Here is a 19,820-nt window from a genome sequence, read left to right as displayed (position 1 = left end):
GATGCAAAGAAAAAAAGAGGCGCACCAAGGTCGCACCACAGGTATAGAATGTAGATGGATAGTATACTTGACGACACAGAGGTAGGTACAGCAGTGGCCTTCCGTACCGTACTGCTATATATAGTATACTGGTGGTCACTGTGTCAGCAAACTGCAAAACTAAAATGCACCACAGGTATAGAATGTAGATGGATAGTATACTTAATGACGACACAGAGGTAGGTACAGCAGTGGCCTTCCGTACCGTACTGCTATATATAGTATACTGGTGGTCACTGTGTCAGCAAACTGCAAAACTAAAATGCACCACAGGTATAGAATGTAGATGGATAGTATACTTAATGACGACACAGAGGTAGGTACAGCAGTGGCCTTCCGTACCGTACTGCTATATACAGTATACTGGTGGTCACTGTGTCAGCAAACTGCAAAACTAAAATGCACCACAGGTATAGAATGTAGATGGATAGTATACTTAATGACGACACAGAGGTAGGTACAGCAGTGGTCTTCCGTACCGTACTGCTATATATAGTATACTGGTGGTCACTGTGTCAGCAAACTGCAAAACTAAAATGCACCACAGGTATAGAATGTAGATGGATAGTATACTTAATGACGACACAGAGGTAGGTACAGCAGTGGCCTTCCGTACCGTACTGCTATATATAGTATACTGGTGGTCACTGTGTCAGCAAACTGCACAACTGAAATGCACCACAGGTATAGAATGTAGATGGATAGTATACTTAATGACGACACAGAGGTAGGTAAAACAGTGGCCTTCCATACCATACTGCTATATATAGTATACTGGTGGTCACTGTGTCAGCAAACTGCAAAACTAAAATGCACCACAGGTATAGAATCTAGATGGATAGTATACTTAATGATGACACAGAGGTAGGTACAGCAGTGGCATACTGTAACGTAATGCTATATATTATATACTGGTGGTCACTGGTCAGCAAAACTCTGCACTGTACTCCTCCTATATAATATTATACTGGTGGTCCCCAGTCCCCACAATAAAGCAGCACACTGAGCACAGATATGGAGTGTTTTTTCAGACAGACAACGTATACTGGTGGTCACTGTCAGCAAAACTCTGCACTGTACTCCTGCTATATAATACAGCTGCTCCCCAGTCCCCACAATTAAGCAGTGTGAGCACAGATATATGCAGCACACTGAGCACAGATATGGAGCGTTTTTTTCAGGCAGAGAACGGATAACTGGTGGTCACTGATCAGCAAAACTCTGCACTGTACTCCTCCTATATTATACAGCTGCTCCCCAGCCCTCCCCACAATTAAGCAATAGTGCACAATCAAGTTCAACAATAACGGAGAGGACGCCAGCCACGTCCTCTCCCTAACATTTCCAATGCACGAGTGAAAATGGCGGCGACGCGCGGCTGCTTATATAGAATCCGAATCTCGCGAGAATCCGACAGCGGGATGATGACGTTCGGGCGCACTCGGGTTACCCGAGCCATACGGGAGAATCCGAGTATGGCTCGGACCCGTGTAAAAAGGGTGAAGTTCGGGGGGGTTCGGTTTCCGAGAAACCGAACCTGCTCATCACTAATGCAAATATGGACGAGATCGTCCATATTAGCCTGCATGCACAAGCGACGGGGCACCAACGATTAATGAGCGCAGGGCCGCGCATCGTTCATCGTTGCTGCCTCCACACTAAAAGATATGAATGGTATCTCGTTCATTAATGAACGAGATTGTTCATATCTTTTAGTAATATCGACCAGTGTGTAGGGCCTATTGGATTTGGGTGGGTTAAATTGTTTCTGTGCAGAGTAAATACTAGCTGCTTTATTTTTACACTGCAATTTAGATTTCAGTTTGAACACACTATGTCCTGTCACCCAGACACATTTTGTTAGAATCTGGAAGAAGTGCAGTTCCGCAGCTCCTGCTGAGGATAGTTCTAGTGGCTGTAATCAGTCTCCTGACCATGGCCACAGGATTGATAAGCAATGCTGCAGATAAGAAATAATATGGAAATTATTACATTATCAATTGGGGCCTATGGATTAGTATGCTGCAGACTGAAGAGTAATGATTTGGAATTGAGAAGAATTTACCATGAGACATACCAGCCCACTGTCACTATTACATCCAAAAGTCCCAATCTGTGACCGCACAGGGGGTTGTGCTTATGGGGTAGTGGGTGGGGCTTCATTGGAAAGTTTGTAGAAATATTGTGTAAGCTAGTCAGCAGTAAAATTCATGATAATACAGATTCTCCATAGCTGGTTTTCTCCATGCCAGTAAGAAATATGGCCACCTGACTGCAGTGAGTGATGCGGGCAGGTCGGCCATTTTTGTCTATGGACAGGTATAGGAGCCCAGTGCACAGCAGCATCAGTGGCAGTTGACAGTTGAAGCTCTGGTGGCTGATACTATAGTCTTGCCTTGGAAGAGTGAGCTAGTGTGCTTTGGCAGCTAGTGTTATACTTCCAGCGATTATCTTGTTGTTCAAAGCACAATAAAATCTGTGCTTTCCTGAACATTTTTTTATTTAATTTTTTCTATTTGGTGGATTTATTGGACATCTGGAGATGAGCCGGAGAGAATTGCGACGACTCCAGGAGGACCAGCGGACCTGGAGCCGTCAAGGAGATCATGGTAAGTGAGATATTTGTGGCAGTGATTCCAATCTAAGGGGCAGATTTATCAAAGATTGGAGAGAGATGAAGTACCAAGCGATCAGCTTCCAACTGTCATTAAAATGACAGTTAGGAGCTGACTGGCTGGTACTTTATCTCTCCCCACATTCCTTTACTACAAGCTGTGAAATCTCCGCTATGCCCTCTCACCCTGTGTGGGGCGGTAGTTGGTATTAGCTGCACATTAGTTATATATCTTGCTTTTTATACTTTGTTGGAGATTCATGTAAGCTTGGGGAGAGATTAAAAGGTCTATGTACTAAAACTTGGAGAGAGATAAAGTGAATGGAGATAAACTACCAACCAGCCAGCTGTCATTTCTAAAACACAGTTTATAACATGGCAGTTAGGAGCTGATTCACTGGTACTTTATCGCCATCCACTTTATCTCAGGCTTTATACATAGACCCCAATGTACCAACCAATCAGCTACCAACTGTCATTTTACAGTCAGAGGGGGAGATATACCAAGACTTAGACTTCAATTGATATAGTGGAGAGAGATAAAGTACCAGCCAATCAGCCATGTTACAGGCTGGATTTGAATGATGACAGGCGCTGATTGGCTGCTACTTTATTTCTCTCCAAGCACTGATAAATATCCCCCCATGCTATGTTACCCTGTGTACCATGCGGATGGCAATTGGAGATGTGGCCTCCATGCATCAGCAATAAATTAGGGCAATTTGGGATTTTGCAGATCATTGTGTAAATAAAATCTACAATATATAGGGATAACAGATCGCAGATTCTGACCAGTGATTGGTAAATCAGGATTTTATACATGTTGAGTTTCACAGATCAATTAAAGCTGTAGATCACTAGTGTATGGTAACAATCAGCAGATTTGCAGACCGTTACTAGTAACATCATGAGCCCTTCCAGATTCAGCAGATCTGTATTTGCTGAAAATGATCTGCAATCACTAAACAATATCTGTAATGTATGGGGGCAGATTGGTGGATTGTGGAGTCTTTAACCACTTAACTAATGATTTTTCACTTTAAAACCATTCATAACATTGTTTTTCTTACTTTTTTTTATTAATATGGTTTAAAAAGTATTTTTGAAATATGATATTATGCTCATCTCCAGAACGGATCTCCTTGTCACAAACTGGGGGACACAGTGGGGTGATGAGGTCGCATGTAATCTGACCATGCCAGTTAAGTGGTTAAATGGGGGATCATTGAATCTGTGAATTATGTTTTTTGTTTTGTAATTGCTGATGTACTGTATGGGGGTTCTGGTATGAATGGTCGACCATGTTATGGTCGACAGTCATTCGGTCGACCACTATTGGTCGACATTGGCATGGTCGACATGGACAAAAGGTCGACATGAGATTTTTTTTACTTATTTTGGTGTCGTTTTTTGGCGTAAAGTGACGGGGAACCGCAATTAGTGCACCGTGTCCCCTCGCATGGCTCGCTTCGCTCGCCATGCTTCGGGCAAGGTGCCTCGCTATGCTACCGCTGCGCTTGGCACAGATTACCGTTCCCAATCGTAGTCCACGTGGATCGTAAAGTATGGAAAGGTTCCACAAAATAATAAAAAAAAAAAAAAACCTCATGTCGACCTTTTCATGTGTCGACCATGTGTCCATGTCGACCATGTCAATGTCGACCAAATAGTGGTCAACCTAATGACTGTCGACCATAACATGGTCGACCATCCAAACGGATACCCTGTATGGGGCCTTAGCTGCACATTACCTCTATGCCCTGCCTCACACTCTTTTATTCTCACATATATATATATACAAACCATCCGGCACTTATAGGTACTGCTCATAATAACACACTGGTGCTGAGGATCTGGGATCACACATAAAACAAGGCTAATGTAGGAGCTATTGAGCTGCCATCTCTCTTCAGTTGCTGGACCAATAGGGGGAGGTGACGCAGTCTGATGACAATGCAATGTGCTCTGAGTGTCAAAATGAACTGGCAATGGGGTGTGAGGGATTAAATAGACGGGTGTGAGTGGTGCAGGATTAAATCCTATGGAGGCCCGTAGGCAGCTAAAATCTCTGAGCCCCCCCCCCCCCCCCCTCAAAAATTATCTCAACAAATTTTTAATTTTACCATCCAACAGTCTACGATCTGGAAACTGTAATGTGACTCTAAGGTCTATTAGGCCCTACACACTGGGCGATAATACTCAAAGATATAAATGATCTCGATAATTAATGAACGAGATACCGTTCATATCTTTGAGTGTGGAGGCACCACCGATCAACGATGCGTGGCCTTGCTTCTTGTCCATATTTGCCTGCACTTCTATGGAGACGGGTGACAGGGGGAGTGAAGAAATTTCACTCCCCCCGTCACTGCCCCCCCCCCCCCCCCCCCCCTGCCGCCGGGTCACCCGTTGGCCGTATCCACCGTCGGGCAGCTCAGCAGCGGATCGCTCAATGTGTAAGGCCCTTATGGTTTATGTACTTTACAGAGTATGGGAAATATGTGGGTCAGGTTGGAGGGATGACATGCATGAGCTGGATGGAACATTTTGGGGTGGAAAGAGGAGTGTGAGCAGATAGTGGGGAGTGTATGGGGTCCAGGGTTGGGTGAGATGTCCCCAGCAGCCATGAGAAGGTGCAGGGTGAGATAGACATGCCCAGATGAATTGTGGGTGTGAGGTGCTGCTGCTTATGCAGGCCTGAGAGTGCGCCTGCGCAGGGAACAAAGCAGGTCATGGGTACAGACTAGCGAGGAGGGACGCAGTGATGGGGAACTAATGCAGAGGGAGAAATAGGAGCTGACAGCTGAGTTCTGGGTCCAGCAGCTGAACAGAGATGGTCACAGCCAGCTTGGCCCAAAGTAATATAAAGTCTCAGAGTTCACAAAATCACCAAGTCATTGTATGAGCTAAGGGGTTTCTCATACTCAGCCCTCAGGACCGCTGACAGGTAACGTGTTGCAGACCCTCTAGCTGGGGCACAGATGGGCTCATCACTCGCTGTATCTGTCACATTTCAAAAGTTGCAGCGCATTCATTCCTAACTGACACAGTCTAGGGAGACACAGGAGGTCATGAAAACATGACCTGTTAGGGGTGCTGAGGACCAAGTATAAGAAACACAGACCTGAACCATTAAAGCTCAGTCCTCAGCATGGTTTAATTTAAAGACTAGTTCAGTTTTTTTAAAAGTGTCTTTCCTGTTCCGCTACCCACTTATATAGCTCCTTACAGGCTATTATTATTATTATTATTATTATTACATTTTATTTATAAGGCACCACAAGTGTTTTGCAGCGCCGTACAAAGGACAGTACAGGGAAACAAAATTTAACATTACAGTAAATAAATAAATAACAAAAATAGAGTACAGGTAACAAAGAACACCACAATTCTCAAAACATAATATAGCTTAGATGTAAGTAGTGAGTGAGTGATCAGCGTACTACTAGGAGCTGGTGGCCATAGATAGAGATGAGCCTTTACCAGCAGGAGAAAATAGGGGTAAAGATGGTCGTTGAGTAGGAGGGTTTTGACAATATGAGGAAAGAGGGCCCTGCTCTGAGGAGCTAACAATCTAGTAGGAAGGGGCGACAGACAGATGACATAAGGTGCAAGCAAGCAGGAGGTAGACCAGATTCTCCCACAGCCCTCACACCATTATTCCCATCTCTTTACTACCCTACTCCCACCTATTCTACCCCCACTAATGCACCCTCACATCTAGCCCAATCTCCACTCTGAGCCGCACACGTTCCTCTGGTGCCTTCTCATTTATTTTCCCTCTGGCCACTCATAGATATTATAGGGGCTCCTTGGGATACTTATGGTGGTTCTGTCTCAGAATCACAGGGTTCTGGTCAGTGACTGATCGTCTGAATGTTACACTCACTGGTATTAGCATTCCCTTCCCTACTCCGCTGCAGACACACACAACAGTACTCACTCATGCAGCTAAATGCAGCTAATTGTACTGCTGCTCCTCATTAGAAACATCCAGCGCTGCCTCCCTTCTCTGCTCTACTCAACCCTATTTGGAAAATCTACACCTGGAATACATTTCTACTTTCTAGCGTCCTGCCTGAGCACCCAATCCAGTTTCCATATATCTGGGCACCTTGGGTTTGTCACAAAGAGGCCGCCTCCACTATATCCCCTGCTTGGGTCTGATATTTTATCATTTTCTTTATGACTTGTCATGCCAGCACCCCCCCTTCCTTCTCCCTTCCCACCTGTACCATTACCAACACTCTCTTCTAACTACAATAAATTAAACAACTCTTATTCTATCAGCCTCTTACAGTGTAACACTAGCAATGATATACCAAAATATTATTATATTTGTATTATTATTGTTGTAACTCAAGTTATTGATCAACAATTGATTGGTCCATGTTATCTATAGGTAATTATTATGGCTACTATATAAAGGTATATCTTTTCAGATGAGTCATCCCAGACAGTGTTTGAGGAGAGGCTGCGATCTGAGCGACGCAGAGGTGTAAGAAGATCTCGTCAGAACACCCAGGAACATCCATCAAGCGGAGAAACATCTCCTCGGCTACAGAGACCTCAGAGGGAGCACAGACACCGAAGCCGCTCTCCTCTTCCTACTCCTGAGATAGCAACAGACAGACCAAGCTCAGATCCTCGCCCTGGTCCAAGCTCCCAGCAACCAGCTGAGAATGAGCAGAGTCTTCCAGCCATGGTGATTGAGATCAACGGGCAGAATCTCCCGGCCATGATGATAGAGATTGACGAGCAGAATCTCCTGGCCATCTTGGAAGAGCTCTACGGATTCCCAATGACCATTACTGCAGAGGAAGCAACACAATCGTGTGTTATCTGTCTGATGGAGTACGAAGAAGGGGAGCGAGTGATTGTCCTGCCCTGCAGCCACAGGTATCATCCAAGCTGCATATCCCAGTGGTTTGAAACAAATCTCAGCTGTCCTGTGTGCCGCAGAGAGTGCATCCCGAGGCCGATCGTGTTTTGGATCTCCTGAGTATGGCAGGAAGAGGAAGATCTAAATCACCATCTTCTCTCCATTCCATACCATCTCCTCCACTGTCCAGTTCCATCAGCCAACTGCTATATCTCCTGTACTCCTACCACCCTCCTGCGGCCTAGGCTGGACATATCCACAGACTCCATCACCACACTGGGCCTGATTTAGCTCCCGACGCTGTAGCAGAGCATGCAGTCAAGTACTGGTGTTTCGGAACCTTGCACATGTGCCGGACCCATGCATGTGCAGTACAGGTCTACGGCGTTGGTCATACTACGGTATTGGATTATCAGTGATTGACGTTCTGATGCCGCTTGAGGACGGGGAACAGGTGGTAACAGCCCAGTTTCTCTAAATGGATTTGTGTCGCCCCCGTTGTTGGGGAGGGATGGGGTTAGGATCTCCGTCTGAGGTTGGAGATTTCCTGGCCCCTTCATAGTAGATGAGGTGGCTGACTTCCATGGGAAGATGTAGAGGGAGACATTGGAAATCAAAGGGTGACAGGGGAAGGCAGAGCGTGATGGGGAGCATAGGGTGACAGAGGAAGGCAGAGGGAGACAAGGAGAGGTAGATGGTGACAGAGAGGCCGTGGGTTGGCTATAGCAGAGGTTGACAGGGAGATAGTGGGTGAGGAGAAGACAGTTGCTGACAGGAAGATAGTGAAAGACAGGGAGAGGGTAAAAGTGTGATAGTGACAGGGAGAGGGTGACAGGGTGATAGTGAGTAGCAAGTAGAGGGTGACAGTGACAGGGAAAAGGAGGCATGGACATAATTGCTGACAGGGAGAGGGTGGCATGGAGATAATTGGTGACAGAGAGAGGGTCACAGTGACAGGGTGATAGTGAGTGGCAGGGAGAGGGTGGCATTAAGATAGTGAGTGGAAGGGTGATAGTATCAAGGAGAGGGTGACAGGATGATAGTGACAGGGAAAGGGTGACATGGAGATAATTGGTGACAGGGAGAGAGTGGCATAGAGATAATTGGTGACAGGGAGAGGGTGACAAGATGACAGTGACAGGGTGATAGTGAGTGGCAGGGAGAGGGTGACAGGGTGATAATATCAGGGAGAGGGTGACAGAGTGATAGTGACAGGGAGAGAATGGCATGGAGACAGTGGGTGACAGGGTGATAGTATAAGGGAGTGGGTGACAGGGTGATAGTGACAGGGAGAGAGAGGCATGGAGACAGTGGGTGACAGGGAGAGGGTGACAGTAACAGGGAGAGGATGACAGGATGAACATGGGTGACAGGGTGATACTGAGTGGTAGGGAGAGGGTGGCATGGAGATAGTGGGTGCTTGGGGAGGCAATAGAGAAAAGCAATGAGATGGCTGCAGGCATTGTCATACACAAGTTTGCTTACATTACTTATGTGTCCAGGTCCAGATCAGATCAGCGTCGCTTGGCTGTGAGATGGGCTGGGCTGTCTCTACATGCAGTGGCAGGGCTGGCCTCCACCCAATCATCTTGGCTGCGATGCAGGGGCGGATCTAGACTTTACTTTTAGGAGGGGGGAGGATACATTTTTTATCCTGAGTCCTTCCCTTTCTCGTGCCAACTTCTCCCCTTTACGGTGTCTTTTACGATGACCTGGGACAAGCGCCCAGCGTCACTCCTTATATGCGGCTCAGGCCTATGGGTCTGCCCACTTGTGGGTGCTAAAACCTATAGGGCCTAGCACCCCCTAACTGGCCACAGGCCTAAGGCCTGACTTTTAGCCATGGGTCTAGTTCCTGCCTACCATGGGGCAGGTTGGGTGACTTGGGCCTAATGCCCAGAGTCGCCTGATACTCCTACGGGGGCCACACTTAACTGATAGGGCCTAGTGCTCTCTGACATGCCCACAGGCCTAAGCCTGAACTAAGCCACAAGCCTAGTGCTCAATCTCTGTGCCCTGGGCCAAATGGCCCGCATAGTGCACCACAGGCCTAGTGTCTGATTTGACCCCACAGGCTAAATGCCAGAAATCTGGAGGTCTAGTGGGGAAGGGGTTGACTTGCTTGACTCACTGAGGGACTACCTACACTGTTGGAGAAGCACTTCCCGGTCTTCAACTTCTGTCTTTGGCCGCCGCCCCTTCTCCGTGTTCAGCCGGAGCTGGAGATCTTCTTTCTTGATGGCAGCATATCCAGACCTCTTTTGCAGCCTCAGGAACTGCCATCTCCTCCCCTTTACAGTGTCTTTTACGGTGACCTGGGCCAAGCGCCCAGCGTCCCTCCTTATATGCGGCTCAGGCCTATGGACCTGTCTACTTGTGGGCACTCAAACTAATAGGGCCTAGTATCCCCTAACTGGCCACAGGCCTATGGCCTGACTTTTAACTATGGGCCTAGTGCCTGCCTACCATGGGGCAGGTTGGGTGACCTGGGTCTAATGCCCAGAGTTGCCTTATACACTTACGGGGGCCACACTTAACTGATAGGGCCTAGTGCCTGAACTGAGCCACAGGCCTAGTGCTCGATCTCTGTGCCCTGGGCCAAAGGGCCTGCCTAGTGCGCCACAGGCCTAGTGTCTGATTTGACCCCATGGGCCCAATGTTTGAAATCTGGTGGTCTAGTGGGGAAGAGGGTGACTTGCATGCTTCACCGAGGACCTACCTACCCTGTTGGAGAAGTGCGTCCTCAACTTCTGTCTTTGACTGCTGCCCAATCTCTGCGATCAGCCTGAACTTGAGATCTTCTTTCTTGATGGCAGCATATTCAGGCCTCTTCTGTGGCCTCAGGAACTGCTCCCGCGGAATCCTCTTTGCTCTCCGGCCGCCGTGATCCCTTCTTCTTTCTTCTATGACGTTCATCTTCTTTGGCTCCCAGCAGGGGCAGCCCAGTATCTCCAGAAATGCTGGGCACACCCCCAGAGTGTTGCCCCTACCCAAGCTTCTGCCAATCCTACAGGGGGTTTCTTCATAGAAGCGGCTATCAGACATAAGTGCTTATAACACTGTTGTCATCTTGATAAAGATGCCACACAAGGTCGAAACGCGTAGAAACAGGGTTTTATATTGGCCTGACAAACAAAATCCATATTTCTGGACCCACTGCTTTTTGATACCCAGGTTACATCTTCCAGTGGATTGTATATAACTTCATTATGGTACGGTTGTCTTGTCCAATTGTATGTATTTATCACTTCTAATAAATACTTTTAGATTTTAATACGGTTCTTTCTGATTCCATATATATGTTATGAGAGACATCAGTCCCTATCATTATCCAGCGATAGGGACTATAGAAGTCCAAAGAAACCTTTATGTGCTTTGCATCTATTTGTTACAAGTAAGCATACATGTAAAAATCTGCTCAAGTTTGCAACTATCACCACTTTGGGTGTCAACGTAAAGGAATGAGAGAGTTATAATTGGATTGGGACTATCCACACATACTTCCCTTCCTTGTATCACCGACTGGTGGAGCTGTGTTTATTTGCAGTATTACACTATTGTGTGATTTTCTTGTTTCTATGTGATTACAATCGGACATTACATCTTTTGATTCTATTGTGAAATGACCACATTGAGGATTAACAAGTTTGGGACATTTTAAAGCGCAAGTGAGGTTGTACACTTGTTTTTTTTTTTCCATATGTTGTTATAGGTTGATGACCTATTTTGTACTGTCTCGTGCTGCTTCATTGTGCAGTGCTTTAGGAGGTATTGTTCATTGTATTCTTTGGCTCCTGACCGGTCTCGGACGTCAGACGGGGGCGATGCCTATGAAGCAAAGAGCGCTGATTGGCTACAGCAGAGTATACTAGGGCGCCTGCTGTGGTTTCTCCTCCCTTTTTGTCCACCTCTTTGGATTCAGCTTTGGGGGTGGCTTTAACTTCTTTATCAGAGTTTAATGAAGAGCTGAGAGGATGAAACGGTTTTCTCGGCGGAGGCGTCGGTGGCTGGTCAGCCTGAGACTGTAGGTCAGGCAGAGCCAGACTAAGGGAGGGCCCAGGGGATACGTTACCCCGGGCCCCCTCGCCTCTCAGGGGCCTCCCGTGCTGGACCAATTTTGTTTTTCAGAGATGTAGACAACCTGGTTGTCTCCATCTCTGCAGCCGCCGGGGCCACCACCAGGCACAATCAGAGCACCTGCCTGGCTGCTCCTTACAGAGAGATCTGATCGACAGAGCTCTATGCATTGGATACATTACACCCATACAGCTGAGGCCGGGAGCTACTGAGCATGTGCAGCAGCGGCTCAGCTCACATGGACTCCAGCAGTGACTCCCCTCCTTCTCCTCTTTTGGTTAATTTTGTATTTTGTGTATGCGTGTGTGTGTGTTTTTAGGTATGCGGTGTATGTACGTACGTATGTATGTATGTATATATGTATGTATGTATGTATGTATGCTGCGTGTGTGTGTGTATGCTATGTGTAGGTATGCTGTGTGTGTGTTTAGGTATGCTGTGTGTATGTGTGTGTGCATGCTATCTGTGTTTGTAGGTATGCTCTCTATGTATGTATGTATGTATGTATGTATGTTGTGTGTATGTATGTATGTATACATGAAACGTGTTTGTATGCTGTATGAGTATGTATGCTGTGTGTGTTGTATGTATGTATGTATGTATGCTGTGTGTGTGTGTGTATGTATGTATGCTGTGTATGTATGTATGTATGTATGTATGAATGCTGTGTATGTATGTATGTATGTATGTATGCTGTGTGTGTTTGGATGCATGCTGTGTGTGTGTGTGTGTGTGTGTGTGTGTGTGTGTGTGTGTGTGTGTGTAGGTATGCTGTGTGTATGTATGCCAGATGTGTGTGTATTCATGATATGTGTGTTTGTAGGTATGCTGTGCATGTATGTATGTATGTATGTATGTATGTTGTGTGTATGTATGTATGTATGCTGTGTGTGTTGTGTGTATGTATGCTGTGTGTCTCACAGCAATTTCTGCTTGATTGCAAAAAATGGGCTAGCCTCCCGCTGGCAGGAGGCCCGCCGACATTTTTCTGATTGCAGCAGCTGTGAGTAACATGACGCAGCCGCCCTGATCACGCCCCCGTCACACACCCTATTTGCGCCGCTGCATCCCTGCAACGCTCAATCTCTACCTAGGAAACATAGCGTTGCCACCCAACGAACCTCTGATTGACAGGCAGCAGTGTTCACATTTTCTGCATTCTTGCAGTTGGATCGCGTATATCGATCCAACCTGAATCAGGCCCATATACCTCAGGGCACCCCCTTGACTTCCCCAGACCCTCGTAGCCTTAACCTGGCTCTGAGATGAGGCACCAGCGGAGTCAGACGATGATGATAGATCTTCCTCCTCCTCTTCGCTGTCACCTTCTGCTGCTAGCGCGGTCAGGGCATAGAAGCATTCCGCTAAATATGCTAGCCAAGAGGCGGGTAGGAGTGATTGGCTAAGCTCTGGCGGATTTAGATAGTTTGCGCAGAGCTTAGCAGCGTTTAGGCGCATGCAGGACTTGTTGAGCTGTTTGTTGGTCTTGTACGTCTCCCCCTGTCCTCCCTACTCGGGGATTAGCTACTCGCCACTGTTGGCAGTGGGAGTTTAGAGGGATTTGACAATTTTTTACCTGGACTGACGGACTTAATTCGGCTTAATTATACTTGATTTGGCTAATTGGATTTTAATTATATGTCCCTCAGCAGGTTTTAAGTTTTACCTCTGACCGAGTTTACTTGTGTGACACCCCCCCCCCCATTTATTTGTTTTACCTCCTATCCCATTGTATCTATTTGTTGCTTCGATTGGCCTGAAGCTCGTTTACATGGAATTTCCATGCAATTTTTTTTTCTTTTTGGCATATCCTCATTTCATTATGTTTCCAACAGAACTGTTTCTATTTTACGTGTCAATCTGAGCTTTTTTTCTGGTTCTTTTCGTCCCCTATAGGTTTGCTGGGCGATAGGCGCAAGGATTGCATAGCTGGCCGCTCATGTCTTCTGCTCACCTAGGTTTATGGCTTTAAGTTTATGCCTTTAAAGCTCATTTAAATAAATAGATAACAGTTTCTGCCAAATTCATTTCTCTGTGTCGTTATTTTATGTAAGGTTTATGTTGGTTATCATTGATGCATACACAGGGCAATCCTCAGCCGTTAGGAGGGTGAGTATAACCCTTACTGCCCCCTGTGCTGTACCTGTGTGTATGTTATCAGGGGGTAAGAGGGGATGTGTCTGAGGGCTGGGAGCCAGTAGGCAGCTTACTTATATAGCATGCCAGAGCTGCACAGCAATCTCCATAGGGGTTATACATGTAACATGGGGGGTAATTCCAAGTTGATCGCAGCAGGAAATTTTTTAGCAGTTGGGCAAAACCATGTGCACTGCAGGGGGGGCAGATATAACATTTGCAGAGAGAGTTAGATTTGGGTGTGGTGAGTTCAATCTGCAATCTAATTTGCAGTGTAAAAATAAAGCAGCCAGTATTTACCCTGCACAGAAACAAAATAACCCACTCAAATCTAACTCTCTCTGCACATGTTATATCTGCCCCCCTTCAGTGCACATGGTTTTGCCCAACTACTAAAAAATTTCCTGCTGCGATCAACTTGGAATTACCCCCCATGTACACTGCAGGGGAGGCAGATTTAACATGTGCAGAGAGAGTTAGATTTGGGTGTGGTGTGTTCAATCTGCAATCTAATTTGCAGTGTAAAAATAAAGCAGCCAGTATTTACCCTGCACAGAAATAAAATAACCCACCCAAATCTAACTCTTTCTGCACATGTTATATCTGCCTCGGCTTTGACGTCAGACATCCGCCCTCCGTTCTCCTGGACATGCCTGCGTTTTCTTCTCCACTCCCCAAAAACGGTCTCCAACGGTCCGGTGACGCCCAGGAACTCCTTCTTTCTGTCAATCTTCTAACGGTCAGCTCTGCGACTGCTTTCTTCGTTCTCCTGGACGTAACCCGGCAACCCCTGTCGACGGGCAAGGTCACGCACACACGGTACGGCCGCCGCGCATGCTCATTCCGGACCCGTTCACACTGCAGCGACAAACCGATGCGTGCGAACGGTTTGGAATGACCCCCATGGTGCCTAATTCAGAGTTGATCGCAGCAGCAAATTTGTTAGCAGTTGGGCAAAACCATGGGGGTCATTCCAACCTGTTTGCACACTGTGGTTCATCACTGCGGTGCGAACGGGTCGGACATGCGCATGCGCCACGCCCGCAATGCACACGTGGAGAGCTGCACAAGCGATCGCAGCCCTGCTATGCTAAAATACACTCCCCCATAGGCGGCGTCTAGATGATCGCACGAGCAGCAAAAAGTTGCTACATGCAATCAACTCAGAATGACCCCCATGTGCATTGCAGGGGGGGCAGATATAACATGTGCAGAGAGAGTTAGATTTGGGTGGGGTGTGTTCAAACTGAAATCTAAATTGCAGTCTAAAAATAAAGCAGCCAGTATTTACCCTGCATAGAAACAATATAACCCACCCAAATCTAACGCTCTCTGCAAATTTTATATCTGTCACACCTGCAGTGCACATGGGGGGTAATTCAGACCTGATCGTAGCAGCAAATTTGTTAGCAGTTGGGCAAAACCATGTGCACTGCAGGGTGGGCAGAGAGAGTTAGATTTGGGTTGGGGGTGTTCAAACTGAAATCTAAATTGTAGTGTAAAAGTGAAGCAGCCAGTATTTACTCTGCACAGAAACAATATAACCCACCCAAATCTAACTCTCTCTGCACATGTTATATCTGCCACACCTGCAGTGCACATGGGGGGGGGGGTCATTCTGAGTTGATCGCAGGTAGCAACTTTTTGCTGCTCATGCAATCAACCTGACGCTGCCTATAAGGGAGGGTATTTTAGCATAGCAGCGCTGCGAACGCTTGTGCAGCCCTGCTATGCTAAAAAGTTTCACATGAAACAAGACCAGCCCTAGACCTACTTACCATTTGTGACGGATCCAGCGATGCAGGTCCCGGATTTGACGTCAGACATCCGCCCTCAAAACGCCTGGACACGCCTGCGTTCGCTGGACCACTCCCGGAAAACGGTCAGTTGACGCCCCGACACACCTTCCTCCTGTCATGCTTCTTGCGGTCGCCGCTGCGACCGCTATCCTCGTTCCTGGCGTCGTTGCCCAGCGACAGCCGTCGCCGGGCAACGACACGCGTGCGCAATGCATGGCTGCGAAGTAGTGCAGTGTGCGATCGGATCGGAATGACCCCCATGGTTTTGCCAAACTGATAACAAATTTGCTGCTACGATCAGGTCTGAATTAGGCCCTATATGCCTTCATTCTATTGTGCTACTTGCTGTGAATCCATATCTGGGTGCATTCCTGTACACATGTGTATTTGTATGTCCCTGTTTTAGGTATGTCCTGTTTTCCCCATTGTCCGATCCTGTGGAGCACTGTGAGCCTTACAAATCAACTATAATAATAATAATGGATGTGCACTTGTAGGTTTAGTAGAAATAGAAGAGGAGAAGGGAGTGATGATGGATGATGCCGCTTCAGCTCAGTGTTTGCACTATGGCCCATGGATCCCTTGATATGCCATTGGGAATGGTTGCCATATTCATCTAATTGCTGTAATAAATTCTCCAATTCTAGCTTGGCAGTAACTTGAGGACTGGTTACACAGTACAAGACATGCTCAATGCTTTTGGGACATTGCTACATTTTATTCGAGTAAATTCAAGGGACAGCACGTTCTGCAGAGTGTTTCTGCTTTACTCCTCTCAACCACAAATATGATTTCTAACAATGCATTCAGCAGCTCAGTAACTATTAGAAGCTGTCAGTGTCAGTACATATCTTCAGGTCACATGTATAGCAGTATACACCACCAAAGTGCAGATTCAGGCTTGTCCACATCAGCGTCGACCCTTCAGGGAGGAAGAAGGCGACCCCACTGGACAATCTGATGACGGTGACCGGTGAGTGTCCACCACCTCAGTGCCAGTGACATGCGGTGGGGTGAGGAAGGTGAGGCAGAGCCTTTCCTGTCATACTAACGTTTAAACCAGAGTTTTGACTATATAAAGTATATGAGAAATACAAAGAATATATTATAATATCTTCTTTGTGTTATTCTAATGATTTTTATAGTCAAAACTCTGGAGAAAAAAGTATATGGCAGATGAGGCAGTGCCACCCCTACCTACTTTTTCCACACATCTCTTATCAAAACTCAACAAATTCCCAACAGTATATACCGTGTATAATGCCCACATGAAGACTTTGGCTCATAAAGTGTGTGTAAATCTGGCTCTGGTACCAGCCAGTGTCTCCTCAGCCATTTATCTTACCGCACGTCACTGCTCAGTGCCCACTGCCAGGCACTAACTCATACAGGGTATGGTTCCCAATAATGAACCAGTTGCGCCAAGGACCCAAAATTCCAAAGACTTCTTCCACTGAATTCCAGATCTCCTGAACTACTAACCACAAGACATGTGGATAACGGTACTGCTGGGCCACTAACAGTTTCAAGATTTCCTCTTTTGCCATAGCCCTCATCAATGCTTTGCTAGACCATGCACAAGAACTAGATATTTGGCCATGATCAAAGATTTAAATACATGACGTGCTACAGTTCATGCATCTAGAGTCCAGGTTTTAAAGATATACACACTTAATTAGTACCTCAGTCAATTTTATTATACCATCTGTGTACAAGCATGGACATCTTTAAAACCTGGACTGTTAGGGTACAGTACCTTGAGGACCAGTTTGAGTTCCACCACTCTAGAACAAAGAAAGTTTGTACAGATTCTGTAGCAGGGGCGTAACAAGAACTTTGGGCCTTATAGCAGCATTTTGAAAGGACTCTTGTCCCAATGCTTTTAGAGAGAGACCTCTACCCAACAGTTGTTCATTTTATTCCCCATAATAGTGCCCTAGTTCATCTTGTGAACTACAGTAATGCCTTAAGTATGGTATGTATCATAGCGTTGCCTTAGTTAATGTTATGTCTAGAAATGAGCGTTCTGGATTCCTTGGAATCCGGACCTCTCCGAACATTGGGGATCTGAGTCCCTCGGGTGTTCCTGCCAGACTCGAATTCTACGTTGAGGCCGAATGTCATCCCCCCACAGTGTCGGATTCTCGCAGGACTGGGATTCTATATAAGGCGCTGAAGCCGGGACTCTGCGCCATTTCAGTCTAACACACGCTTCCATTTACTGCACTGCTGTACTCTGCTATACTGGTTGTGCTGTGTCCAGAGCGGAGGTATTTAAGAGAGGAGGAGACCTGCATGCTGCTTCCATTGCAGGTCCCCTCCTCTCCGGCAGCGAGCATGCGCAGGTCTCAGGGAACATGGCGTCCTTGCCTTGTTCCCGGGGACATCTCCACTGCGCATGTGCAAATCACTCAGAAATGGCTGCAGCAGACATTTTCCAAGTGATTTGGGTCCACACTGCAGGGCCGCCACCACGGGACTCCGAAGGGTAAGTATAATATGTGGGTGCAGGGTGTGTGGTATGGGGCCCACTGTACCAAGGGGCCCGTGTGCACCGCACACACTGCACCCATTATAGAAACACCTATGGTCCAGAATCTCACAAGGGGCTGTGCTGTATAAGGTGACTGTGTATGGGGTCACACTGCATGCTGATGCAAGCTGCGCTATACTCTGCTATACTGGCTGTGCTGTGTCCAGAGTCTCACAAGAGGCTGTGCTGTATAGTGACTGTGTATAGGGTGCACGCTGCTGAATGCTGTGCTATACTCTGCTGTATTGGCTGTGCTGTGTCCAGACTCACAAGCTGTGTTCTGTATCGTGACTGTAGGGGGCACGCTGCTGTATGCTGCGCTATACTCTGCTGTAAATTCTACTGTATGGTGTACTTTATTCTAGTGTGCTTTGTTCATGTGCATCTATAAGCCCTGTGATCCACGCAGTTCAAACTGAGCTGCAAGCTAAAAAACAGAAAAATAAAAAATATATTTCTATTGTTTGTACTGTATTGCCGCGATTTATTTACATGCATCTATAAGCCCTGTCATCCACGCAGTTTGTACAAAGCTGAAAGTTAAAAAAACAGTAAAATAAAAAATAAATATATATTTCTGTTGTTTGTACTGTTTGGTGTACATTACCCTAGTGCACTTTGTTCACGTGCATCTTTAAGCCCTGTGATTTGACACAGTTTTACCAGTTATTTATTTAGTGCACACATATTCCGTAGCACTTTACTATTTGGCCATTCACATAAGTCCCTGCCCAATGGAGCTTACACTCTATCATCCCTATCACATGTACACACTAGGTTAACTTTTTTTTCTTGTTGGGAGCTAATTAACCTACCAGTATTTTTTGGATTGTGGGAGGAAACTGGAGCACCAGGAGAAAACCCACGCAAGTATGGGGAGAATATACAAACTCCACACAGTTGGGCCAGGGTAGGAATCAAACCCATGTCCTCAGTGCTATGAGGCAGTAATGTTAACCATTACACTATCTGTACTGCCCACATATATGTTGTTTCTATGGTGCGGTTTACCCTAGTGCCCTTTGTTTAAAGCCTTTGACTCCACACAGTTTGAACCAAGCTGTGAGTTTAAAAGAGAAAAAAAAAATATAGATCTATTGTTTGAACGTTGCACTGTTCTGTGCACTGTATGCCAGTACGCTGTGGCAATGTTTCATAGATGTGCTATAAACTGCTGCGTGCTTGTTCCACTGCTCTGTCACTTTGTAACCAGCCAAATCACTGCAGCCTTTGGCCAATATTAGTGAAATCAATATTATGACCTGTTAGGTGGTCAAAACTGACTGGAAATAACTGGAAATTTATGTAATTGAAGTTAATAAAAAGGCCCAAATTATGTGATTTTAGCTTTTTGTGTCAATTTTTTAAAATAAAAATGCAAATCCAAAACCAGTCATGGCGGTTTGGCATATCCAAATCTAAAGCCGGACGTCGAATCAAACAAAAATGGTCCGGCGTACATCTAGTTATGTTACACTGGCAGTACACATTACGCCACACATTATGACTTACAGTGCCTCAGTTCATGTTATGCCACCCTATAGTGCCTCCACTTCATATTGTGCCACACTACAGTGCCCCAGTTCATATTATATAATATTATAATTAGAGATGTGCACTTGAAATTTTTCGGGTTTTGTGTTTTGGTTTTGGGTTCGGTTCCGCGGCCGTGTTTTGGGTTCGACCGCGTTTTGGCAAAACCTCACCGAATTTTTTTTGTCGGATTCGGGTGTGTTTTGG

At 46.3% G+C, this 19,820-nt stretch overlaps 1 protein-coding gene across 1 annotated transcript; it reads left to right on the top strand.

Annotated features, from left to right (window-relative positions):
• The first annotated feature begins 2,406 nt into the window (after positions 1-2,406).
• LOC134948994 (RING finger protein 11-like) lies at positions 2,407-10,431 on the top strand. The gene is made up of 2 exons (XM_063937321.1): positions 2,407-2,648; positions 7,096-10,431. The coding sequence occupies exons 1-2, from the start codon at positions 2,582-2,584 to the stop codon at positions 7,653-7,655; spliced, it is 627 nt and encodes a 208-aa protein (XP_063793391.1). The 5' UTR covers positions 2,407-2,581; the 3' UTR covers positions 7,656-10,431.
• The last annotated feature ends 9,389 nt before the right edge of the window (positions 10,432-19,820 follow it).

This window comes from Pseudophryne corroboree, chromosome 8 (assembly GCF_028390025.1).
Source record: "Pseudophryne corroboree isolate aPseCor3 chromosome 8, aPseCor3.hap2, whole genome shotgun sequence".
In the NCBI taxonomy this organism is placed as follows: Eukaryota; Metazoa; Chordata; class Amphibia; order Anura; family Myobatrachidae; genus Pseudophryne; species Pseudophryne corroboree.
Note: the sequence above shows the minus strand (reverse complement) of the source record. Positions and strands in the feature narration are given on the sequence as shown.